At 46.9% G+C, this 12,120-nt stretch overlaps 1 protein-coding gene across 2 annotated transcripts in view; it reads right to left on the reverse strand.

Moving 5' to 3' along the window:
• The window catches only part of RAB3B (RAB3B, member RAS oncogene family), a 55,992-nt gene extending 49,347 nt beyond the window's left edge, over positions 1–6,645 (reverse strand). The window contains exon 1 of one of the 2 annotated variants that reach the window (XM_035332873.1): positions 6,474–6,645. Coding sequence is in view for 1 of the 2 variants with exons in the window: in XM_035332872.1 (XP_035188763.1) it covers positions 1,557–1,577 (21 nt within the window). In the remaining variant the exon portion in view is untranslated. Of the gene's footprint in view, positions 1–1,556; positions 1,637–6,473 lie in introns of those variants that run through there. The other variant, XM_035332872.1, reaches the window with a different exon arrangement.
• Positions 6,646–12,120: the final 5,475 nt, after the last annotated feature.

Below are 12,120 nucleotides of genomic sequence, written 5' to 3' on the forward strand. Positions count from 1 at the left end.
AAAAAAAGGAGCCTCTCACCCTAAGACACCTCCCTGGGATACCAGCCTCCACCAGTTCCAGTAATCACTGACATATGCCGTATAGGTGGCCTCACACAGCTGTGCTCTTTAATTTGTGACTAATGTTGCGGTGAACAACCTGTTTTGTAGTACAACATGAACCATCATAATGTTACTGCTCTTACAAACCGGTAGAAGTGGTCGGTACTGCCCCAGCTCTGCAATATTTACTGTGCCTGTTCACAGACATGGCTGTTTCCACGTCCCACCATCTCTCACAACCTTGCAAGGCAGAAATCTGAATTGCCTCTGGAAAAGGGTCTCCTTGTCTGCTGCCAGGCACCTCAGTTATCAGCAAAACACGGTCACATTGATGGAACTTACCATTAAAACTACAGGAAAAGAAGTGTCTGCATTTTCAACGTTACCAGTCTCTGTATGCTGTATATTACGCATCCTGTGCATTTCTAACAGTAGCAACATCTCCTAATACTTGTCACTGTTTTCTTTTTAAAGCCAAAACTGAAATTGACCACAAATGTTTTGTTACATACCAGTGGCACTTTAAGCGTGAATGTTTAACTGTTTCATCATCATTTGCTAGCACACATGCATTCCTTTTATTACCCATAAAATAGGGATGATAGGAATGAAACTGACACTCCGTATTTTTAGGAGTCAAAGACCTTATGAGGGCATGCTACTCCAGGCTGGTTCCAGCCCAGCTTCCTGTGCTCAGCAACTGAGCCTCCGCTGCTTCTCATGATGTAGTATTTTCCTGCCTAACAGAGCGACAACTGGCCATCCACAGTCACTGACAAACGTGGAAGGAAAAAAGGATTACTAGATATGCTCCCTTAAAAGCAGAAATAATGAGGCTAAATAAAGGTAGAAAAAAAGTGCATGGAGCTAAACTCAACATGTAGCACTAAAGTCAGACAGATCCCCAGTCTGCCAAGGCTCTCAGAGAAGTGCAGACAGGGGCACTGGGGACAGCTCTGAGAACGTTGCAACTGGTTATGGAAAGCATTCAGTCAGTTACGTAGTAGGAAAAAAATAAAAAATAAAGCAAAAGATTCCTTCATCCCTAGTATGTAGAGTTTTGTAGTAATCCACAAGAGACATTATTCACATGCAGCATAACTTCTTTTCAAAAGAGTTAATACTTTGTGTTTTTTCCCCAAAAGTATTACAGTGTGCCTGTATTAAAAATTTTAGTTCACAAGCTACAAGTCAATTCTCTACGATAAAAAACACTCCTTTATGTGCTCTGTCATCTGAAAACCAAAACTTGTTTTCTTTTTCAGGAATTAAACTAAGTTCTGAATCAGATCTCCAACTACTAATGACTTTTTGTTGGTGGTTTGTGTGTTTTGTTACTTTTTAAAGCCAATGTACACTGTCCTGAGACTAAAGCTCATAAAGGAAATAAGGCCGGGACCTTAGCGAGTCTTATCCAAATACTAGTACTACAAGAGAGATTTATCAGAAGCAGAAAACATATAATGAGCAATTAACATAACTGCTAATAAGTACGGCAAGCAAGTGATAGTTACCAATTTAGATCTATAATCCATGAGACAGATGGAGGCTTTGCTGTGAGTTATATGAATCAAGAGTGGTCACACTGTTGAACCTGTGATGTAGAAGCAAAAGGATTACAATATTTAAGACAAAGATGGGTAACGAGAATATTACAGAAGATACTAATGGGTGGATAGGTTAGACTGGGAACACAGGGATGGGAAAAGGTCTGGACTTTCATTACAGAAGGTAACGGGGAAAGCCCTGTAGTGTACAAAGATAAAGAAGAGACAGTACTCGAGTTAGTAACAGATACCAAGATAACAGTAGATACCTGAAGCCATCAGTTTAGAATTTAGTAAAGGGAGATTATCTAGATTAATCTAAGTTTTACTTTCAAGAGTTATTCTAGAAGGGGATGCAAAACCTCAGATAGGAATCGTTACACCCTCATCACAGAAAGACAGCAAAGGAATACAAAACCATGGAGCAGCTGAAATATATCTCCATGTATTTCTGTTTTGCACAAAGCCTGGGTCAAAGTCTACTACACTGCAAATGCCAGTTACAACAGGACAGGTAAACGTCTGCAACCCCACTTACAGCACATCTATATAAAAATAACTGCCTTAAAACAATAGTTATGCCAGATTTAGAAGAGGAAAAAAAAAAAAAAAAAGAATTCAGTCCTCATTTTAATGATTAATATAATCTAAGGGCCAACTTAATCTCTGGTGCATTTCCTCTCCAGCAGACAAGTGTGAATCCCCACTTGTTATGATGACTTATTTTATACTGCCTTGTGGAGGCTGCTGAAACACCCAGACAAACTCAAACCTCATGTAAATAAGCTGCAGCCACCTATTCTAGGTAAGAATTTGGATCAGACAAGGACAAATCCTTTCTCACGATCCACACAATTGACAATCACCTCACTTGGCACGCAAAACAGCACCTAGCTCTTGCCCAGACTACTCCACATTTTTCTTGATTACGGTTCCCTGTGTTCTCACAGCCCTGGCCTCTGCAGCAGGTATTTCTGTGACCACCTCTGGCTCTCACTTCAGCACTGTCCACAGTTTCAGGGAACTCGGTTTTGAAGCTTCATCCAAATAACTTAACTGCTAGATCTAGAACAAAAATAAGTCAACAGTGGAAACAGAAAGAAAAAAAAACACTGTTTTGTTGCTTTAAAAATGTCAGCCCCTCATCTTGACAGCAAAAGCTAAAATTGATCTATTAATGAAGTCTTCACAATTAGATTTTTGTAGTGGACTTAGTCTGGAAACCACATGCTGTGAATGAGTTCAATATATGCATGACAACTGAAGAAGAGAAAGCTCTGAACAACATGGCCAGTTTACTACTACTCGTTCCGATTTGGGAACACAAGCTTTAAAAAGTGCTGAGTGCAGAACAAAAGCCCAGAATTTGTGGCTAGCCTCCCTTTCCCATCAACTCTGTTAACTTTACAATCACAATTTGTCAGGCAGCAGGCTGGGACTGTTGTCAGAAAGACTTCCTCGACTCAAACATCTCTCTGGGTGTCTGGAACCATGCCTCTCCTGTTTCCTGCATAACATTCAACATCCTTAATGTCCATTTCAGAGCCAGGGCAAAACTCTCAGGAAGAAGAAATTTATTACTCTATTTTTACAATGGAAAAAAAAAAAAAAAAGTAAAGTAATAAGAGTTTCCACATTGTTTACTCTCTGCTACGAGTGTTTTCTTTGTGGCTCTTTTAACATCACACAGGTTCCTGCCTGTTGGCAAACACACTGCTCAGAAGGCACAGAGAATGACACTTAACAGCATGGGGATCTCCCCTTCTGCAGGGGAACTGCTAGCTGAGCCTGGCTCAGCTCTCCCCGAAAGGTTCCAAGAGACTTACATCCTCTTTCTGCACTAGAGAGCAGGATTTCCCCAATTCCCTTAATATTCCAGCAAGCCTGGAAACCAGAGGAGCCAGGCAATTTGTGGAGCTACACAAGTGCTAGCTGAGGCTGACCCTGAATCTGGCTGTCTCCAGCACAAGCTGAGAGGGCTGGTCGCTGCCACAAGACACGCTGTCATTAAAGCCTTCCTGCTACAAGCACTCCAGCCATGGCTGAGGTAAAAGACTTCAATCCTCATTGCTTTGACTCTCTAGCTTTGCAGTTCTACCTCGGTTTCTACAGGAATAAACTGGCAAATGTATTCCACTCCTGCCTACACTGAAGCAGCATGATGAAATAAAAACACTCGGAGCAGCACGCACGCAGCGGATCCGTCGCAACTCTGCTCCAAGAGGGGTTCAGCTCGCCGCTGGTCCTTCCCCGGCTAGAGGACCAGCGAGAAGCGAAGTGCTGTGCTTGGACACGGTGAAGCCACCACCATGCCCTCCCACTCTGCTGGAAAACACCACCACTTCTGCCACGTGAGGGAATTCACACTGCTTGGAGCCACCGGCCGGCCATACGCTGACTCTGACACCCGTCCCACCAGCACGCAAGAGACATTTGCGTATTTTCCTACATCACCAGGTCCAAAACCTCCCACCTGTACATAAAAATCAGATCCAAACCAGGTGACAGGAGGCTGGCTTTGTCCTGTAGTAACACTTGTGTTGCAGAACCGCGTGGAGACAGGGCCAGCTCAGAATGCCGCCATGGTGCAGGTGAAGTTTGTTTGGCTGCCTTCTGTCCCCAGCCTCAAAGCTGAAAGTCTGTGATGGACACGTTACTTCCTTTCTCTGTGCTATGCTGTCCGTGCTGTGAGGTAAGCCAGCTGCTAACGCAGATTACAAGTGCCCCGACAGTTCCCAGGTTTTAACTAGCTAACACTCCTGAACGTACGTCTTATTGCTTATGTCAAAGACCAAATACGACTGCGCTGCAGGGAGCTCAGCACGCATTACAGAGGCTCACTAAGTACCACAGAACTTTAACCAATGTGTACATGAAGTACAGCTGAAAGGCCAGCTTGGGACAGGCTCGGTGCTAGCCATTGAGTCGTGCCTCCTGCAAGCACCCCCAGACAGCACACCCGGCCTCGCTAGGGAGGCTCAGGGGACACGCGTCCCCTCACAGGAGGAGCAGCTGCCAAGCAGCTCTCTCATCTGCCCTTTTTGATCTGGGGCTGCATCAGACCACAGCAAAATGGAAGTAGGAAGAACACCACAAAACACGTAGCTCAATTCACACAACTACTAGAGGACAGTGATGGCTGGCGTGTTAACGAATGCACTGCTTTGCTACATCTAAGGCTCTGCAAGAAATACTGCTATTAAAACCTCAAAACATTAAGTCTTCTCAACTTGTTACTTGATAACGTGTCAGATCTGCAAAAAGGGCAGCACAGTTTTGTCAAAATTGCAAAGGAAGTCTGATTTAGAGATGGGTTTATGGAACTCTCTTTTGACTTGCATTACAAATTGCCCTGATAAAACAGTCTTGAAGGCAGCGATCACACCAAGGTCTCAGTAAGTGCATATAGAGCTGTCTCCAGGACAGCAAGCACAAATAACAGAAAAGAAAAGCTTTTTAGTAACACACTCATATATGGCAGTATACAGATTCAATTTACAGCCTGACAGAACTCCCATGATCCGCACTGAGATACAAACACAGGGGTCAACACTATGTTCCACTCGCAACTTTAACTTGGGATGGAGGGGAAGGAGGGAAAAAAAGATAATAAAAATAAAAATAAAAAAGAGGGCTAACCCAGGCTAGTATGAAGCCCCACAAAGAGTTATCAGCAAAAGTGTGGGTGCAGCACTGGATAAGGAGTGACAAGGAACAAGGCTGGAGAGGTTTGAACCAGGTTTGCCACCAAGAAAAGGTGCACAGAAACATGAATTAAAGCTCTGCGGTCACAGTCTTGGGCCAAGGGAAAATTCACATTAAAATTAACCTTTTTTTCTCTTTTGGGTCAGGTTAGTCTTAATGGAGGTCAGCTCAACCTGGTTCACTGCACAAATGTGCTGTGAAGAAGGGAAGGACAGCACGGGGACGGAACCTCAGGAGGCACAGAGACAGGAACGATGGTGCTGGTGTTGGTGATGCCGCCGTGATCCCACAGCACAACGCCACCACGGGCACCGTGTGCCCCTGCCTTACTGCTGGTGCACGCTGAGAGAAAAACACACGGCCTCGGGACAGGCAGCAATGAGACCGCATATTTGGCACCATGTGAAGCGGAGGAAACGGAGAGTTGGTGCTTTTTGTGAGTGAAATTGGGATGATCGATCTACTCGGCTTCGTACAGCGGGTTCGCTGCCTGCTGCTACTGGGTGCTGTGGACAGACCGAGTGTCCTCCACCTGTGCAATGGGCAAGCGACACATGGGCACTCCGCATGCCACCAAGGCGCAGCTGGCCTCTTGGAAGGCAGCCGGCCTCTACCCTTCCCACAGCAGCACCAGCAGGAACAAAACCCCGTCCGTCTCACTGCCGGGCAGTTTTTAAGCATTGCCGTTCACCCAGTGGAAAACATCAGTGCAGAATGACAGGAATTGACAAGGATTACGCGCCAGCTGGAAAACAGCCGGGGAGGCCACAGCCGCCTTTCCCCCCGCCTAGGTTATTTAAAAGATAACGCAATGGCATATCACCTTTAATAAATATTTATTTTAGAGCTGTGGCTGCATTTGGGTTCTCCTCACGGTTTCTCGGAGGGGGGGGGGGGGGTCTGCCCTTAACACCCCGCGGGCACCGAGCCCTCAGCCCGTTGTAACCAGGCACCCGGGACGCTGAGGGGCTGAGGGGGGCGAGGACGAGGAGAGGAAGCCAGGCGAGGCCAGGTGAGGTGAGGCGAGGCCAGGCGCCTTCCCGCCCTCCCGCCCCGCACGCGATGCCTGAGGGGACGGCGCCTGAAGGAACGGCGCCCCGCAGCCCGCCCGCCCTCCCCGACGGCTCAGAAGCGCCCGTTACGGGCGGAGGGAGCCCGGCCGCCGAGCCGCGGTCTTACCTGGGGCGGCGGCAGCAGAGGAGAAGGAGGAGGAGGAGGAGGAGGAAGGGCAGAGCTGAGCCGAGCCGAGCCGTGCGCCGGTCCCGCGGCCGTTGCAAGCGTGGCGGGAGCCGCCCCCCCGCCGGCACCTGGGGCGGCCCCGAAGGCGGAGCTGTGCCGAGGGGGGGGCACCGGCAACGCCCGGGAGGGAGCGGAACCGCCCCGGGGGGGAGTCCCGGCACCGGGCTGAGGGAGAAACTCGGGGCAGCGGCAGGACTGAGCCCCTCCGGGGGTCCCGTCACGGCTCGGGGCGCCGCTCAGCTCCTCGTGGGGTGCGAATCCCCTCAGGAGCCTCCGAATCTCCTCAGAAGTCCCCGAATCTCCTCAGAATCTCCCGAATCCCCTCAGCAGCCCCCGCAGCTCGGGATGCAGAGAGCTTTGTGCCGGTGGGACCGTAACTTGCCATTCCTGGTCTTGCAAGGGCTGCAAGAGGACGTTTCTCTTCAGTAGGAGTGCTTTCTCTGAAGCCTAGTGATGGCACAAACTAATGCACTGCTACTGAGGAGGAAAAAAAAATTAGGTGGTAGATAGGTGATCTCTTTGAATTGCTTGTTGGAAAGAGGTCTGACAAGGTGCTTAAAGAAGACCCACTTGTCTTTAAAATCCTACAGACAGACCCCAAGTTCAACATCGGAGACTTGATTTCCATTGTGGCCTTTCTGTCTGGGAAGCCAAACCAGCTCTCAGAGATGATCCCCGGGAGAAAGCAAACAAAAATTAATCATGAGTGTTTTAAACACCCCTCTGGCATGACTAACGAGGGACTTCCTAAAGAGCCGGCCAAGATGGCAGCGCGTTTCCCCACTGCCTGGCTTTAAGCAGGTGCCCAAGCACAAAGAGCAGGTTCTTGGTTCATGAGAGCAGCTCCTTGTCAGGGAAGGTCAGCACAGGAGCCACCTAAGGATTCAAGAACTGCAAAATTGCAGCCTCCAGGAACCACCTCTGATCTCAGGGCTCTAAACTGCAGTGGAGATGCTGCTGTGCCCTTGGCACATTGTTCCAAGCGCTGTTCCCTTCCTGCCCTGTCTCATCGTGGTGGAGTGTTTGGTTTGGTGTGCGGCACTTTGGCTCGGATACTGCCCACACTTTGTCTGCTTGCAAAAAGCTTCTTGCATGTGGAGTGATCTGAACTGACCGTCTTTGGACTGGCTTGTAGGTCAGCCAGCCCTTGGATAAACTTTAGCTTTATAACAGCTCAACCACTTGAAAGGAGTCTGTAAATTACTTTTACTGTTACGATTTCCCCAGGGTATCTGACCAGTTAACAGTTTGGTGAGAAGGTAGAAAGCCAGAGAGCGCTGCAGTGCTACATAACTAGAAAACATCCAAGGCTTGCATTTTAGGAGCAACACAGGAGTGCTGCAGGGAAGCCTCAGGAAAACCTCTTCCCACTGCAGATCAGAGATGCCACGTGGCTTCTTGATTTTACTCAAGTCAGAGCTATTTGCCAGGTGGCTCGGGGGACAATTCTACCCAGCATCTAAATGACTTCCTACCCTCACCTAGAATGGCAATGTTTATTTGCCATTGACACCACAACTAAAAATATTGTTATATAAGCCAGGATGCAGTCATGAAGAATCTAACCAGCCCTCATTTAAGCCTTAAGTGAGACATCAGCTTTGTGTAGGCAACTTGACATAATCAATACTATAACAAAACCCAATACTCATTAGAATAGTTATTTCAAAGACATCCTGTCAGGCTTGACACCTGCAGAAGTCTTTTTAGCTCTTTGCAATCTTCTCATTGCTCTGGGAAATGTTTTCTGCCTTTTCCAAAAGCCAAGTTCCAGACTACCCAGCATGATGTCTGCAGCGATGGCGCTAATGCTTTTCCCACCATCTGACTGATGCTCAATCTAGGAAGCATTGCAAGCCAACAGCCCTGTAAAGCACCAGCATGGAAGGCAAGTGGTCATGGGCAGATATCTCCACCTTTGAGGGGTGGGACACATGAAGATTTAGGCTTACCTGAGCATCTGCTTAGCAATCACCTAATTTACCAACCAAGGATAGCAGCCACAGCAAGCGCAGAGGCACTGCGCAGCCTACTTCCAAAGGTATTTCCAGACTTCACACTCTCTCTGAAATGCCAGTGTTTACGTCCAGCTGCACTGGAGTACTACAAAAGCCCTCTCTCAGTCAGGACTCACTGAAAGGAGGGATGCACCTAGGTAATTACGGGACAGAGGAATTTGTAGTGATTCTTTTACAAGGCTGTTTGGGGTCTGTCTATCATTTAGTTTTTCCCTGTTTCTATAATTGTTTGCTCTTCTAGTGCACTTTCCTTCTAGGATGTGATATGATGTGGTCATCAGTTGCTTACATGGCTTCCAGTGAGGGAGTTCTGTATTATTTTAGATTTATTGTTGGCCAAATGAAGACAGGGAATGGGAGAGAATTCCCACAAGCACACAGAGTTGGAAGGGAAGAGCAGATGTTACACTTTATCTTGTTTTCTGACATGTGGATCTCCCTGACTCTCTCACAGCAGTCGAGCAAACATATTTATCAAGCATGATATGCATACTCCACTACTCTCCCAACACTTCTAATTCAAGTTACTGCATCCACACAAAATGCAATTGACCTAGAGAAACAATTTTAATCTCTTCAGTTCCTTCTTTTCTCAAAACAGTATTTTACTTATGACTACAGCAAGAGAAGCACCAAAGTACCTAAATCAAGGATGATGCCCTGCTATGTGTGATGCTGTAAGCAGTAATAACGCTAATGACCCTGTGTCGAAAAGGCTCATTCTCCAAACTCATGATAAGCTCTGGTCACATAGGAAAAACAGAATCTCATCGAAGCACAGTTTGCACACAGAGCAATGGCTTCAGCTCATTACCAGCTGTTGTCTGGAGAAGCTAGATGAAAACATGCCAGTTGCAAGAAGAAAACCAAATCATCTTTTTTTGAATAGGTAGCACACATCCAGGCACTTCCTCACTTCAGTGAGGAATAAGCAACATGTATGCCCCATGCTGTCTCTCCAAGAGGTGTGTGCATTTCATCCTCTTCATCAGAGCTAGTGCACCAAAATTCTTAAAAATGGCATTTGCAAATGGATCATACCAGGAACTGCACAATAAAGTGACATCCAAATTTGACTGTGCTGCCCACAGAGTTTCTCCCATGTACAGCATGTTATGTTGTGTCCTGAAACATGCTCAGAAAGCATGGGGAACATCTGCAGTTCTCACCAATTAATATTTCTGCAGCACTTCTACCTCCCCCATACTGTGCTTGTGCTAAATGCCTCAAAAATGAGTACATACTAGTAAACAATTTCTAACCAGCAACTGGTTACCTACAGCCTTAGCCAGACACAGTCCAGCCTGTGCTGCCCTGAAGCCCAGCTCCCACGGGCCTTCATCCCCTTCCCTGGGGTGGCAGCAATGGCATCATGCCCTTCGGAGAAGGGGGAAACTCCAACAGGTTGTCTCCCCTTCATCCCCACATCATTGTGGGGACATGGGAAACGGAGGAAGGGTCACCTGTGTTGGTTGGAGGAAGGAGAACACGGGAGCAGCTCAGAAATGCTCAATTGTTTTTACAGCAGTCATTCCTTGGTGAACCCATGCCCAGGACGTACGCTGCCTGCTCCCTGCACCTTGCTTGATGGGCTGCTCTGCGCCTGTCCCAGGACGAGTGCCAGCACTGGTGGCGTGTCACGTTTCCTGCTGCTCTGAGTCACAACCTGGAATGCTTAAAGCACAGGTCAGCCAGTTTCTGCTTCCAGGGTAGTTATGAATGGAGAAGCTTGGTCTCTCTCTCTCTGGTCCCTAATCAAAGGAATCTAGCACAAATTTAGCCATTACAAAATTATGCCATATTTGTCAAAACCTGGAGGAGATTGCAGAAGCTTCGCACCCTGTCCCCACTACCCGTGACAGGTGACAGGCCACAGGAACTGGCTGGCAGCTGAGATGCCTCCTCCTTGGCATGCTGACGTGGTGGCAACGGGCTGGCAGCGCAGGAGTGAATCACCACCTCTCCTAGGAGTGGTGCTCCCCAGACAATGGCAGGCCTGGGAATTGTGTGCAGCCACTCCTTACGCTAGGCAAACTTTGAAAGGAAAAGCAAACTGAGTTTATTTGACTAAACTGCTTAACAAATTGGCACCTGTTTCTTGGAGAAAGAAAGGGGGAATGTGTTAATAATATGCCAGGTAGTTTTGAGACAAAGTGACTTTCACCAGTTAACAGACCTTCATAGCTGGTTCTTGGCTTCCTTCAGGCAGCAAACTCACCTGTTAGTTAGCCCCCAAGACAACTTACACAGCTCTCTGGAAGAGGGATGCAACCTTTTAGATCAACCTTACCCTTTCCTTGAAATTCACGTGAATCGGCAGTGAAAAGTTCCATCACCTCCAAGGATATAAAACATGCATCCGCACAGTCTTACTAATTTGTTGCAGAAGCTGTATGTGAGGACAATGAATAAAGCTCATTATCAGTTTGATACAAGTTAGGTATGATGGCAGACAAACAGACATGGGGATGAAAGTGCATTTGACTAGTACCTCCTGAACTCTCAGCATGCCAGAATGATGGACGGGTTGCTCTGGCAGTGCTGGCGTTCCTCCCTGTTGCACTTTTGTTCCCTGCTGTGAAGTGTGGTGAAGGAAAGGTTTTCCGAGCCTCTAGCTGACACTTCCTTAAAGCCTGCTCGGCCCCAGGTGCACAGAGCAACCTCTGTTCCTAAGCAGCCAGATGGCTAGCTGCAATCTAGTCACTCTTTAATTAACTTTGCATTTTTCCTCTGTGGGTTGTTTCTGGGAAGAAGGGAGCTGACAGCATGTTTGTTTACACGAGATTGATTTGGCCTGGCACTTCCCTGTGTCTATACTAAGAATTTTGAAGTGTCTTTGGGTTTTGTTATCCCCATAAATGGAGAAGCTGAGAATCCAAGGGGATTTCTGTGATGTATCTAAAGAAGTTACGTAAGGATGGAGGTTTACTGCAAGTCATATGCAAATAGGTGTGAAAACAATATGAAGCTGATGGGGGCAAACTAATCTGAGGCCTTGGTTACTGTGCACTGTTGAGTTGCTGCAGTGTGTAATTAACTTTAGACTCAATTACAACAACAGTGACCTGTAAGAAGCTCCTCAAAATCCCATGGAGTTGCTTGCATGCATAAAGTTACACAATATACATACAGTAGCTCTTGGAAGAAAGGTTTAAGATGTATCCCTCTGCATGGCAGAAAATGCCAATCCCTATTTTTCATCTGATCTAGATCAAAAAGCAGAAGGGTGTAAAGAATCTGCATTAGGAATTAGTGGCTAAGATGTACAGGTATAAAACTAGCAGATAGCAAGAGAAAATGGGGATGCATCAGAGAAGAGGTGATAGAGATTAATTCTGAGTAAGAATGGTCTTAAATGATGAAGCACACTTCCCATATCTGTCACCAAAGGGAGATCTCTGTAGATGGAGAACTTTCTAAAAATTACTTTGAGGCAGTGTTTACTTCTGACATCAGAGCATTTTGTAAAGCAAGGCTTTGGGACAAATGATGTGCATGTCACAGGCTATAACTTCACTGCAGAGTTAAGACAAGGGCAGAGCTGCTGAGAAAGCATGCCTGGAAAATCA

The sequence above is a fragment of the Oxyura jamaicensis genome, chromosome 8 (genome assembly GCF_011077185.1).
Source record: "Oxyura jamaicensis isolate SHBP4307 breed ruddy duck chromosome 8, BPBGC_Ojam_1.0, whole genome shotgun sequence".
Lineage (NCBI taxonomy): Eukaryota > Metazoa > Chordata > Aves > Anseriformes > Anatidae > Oxyura > Oxyura jamaicensis.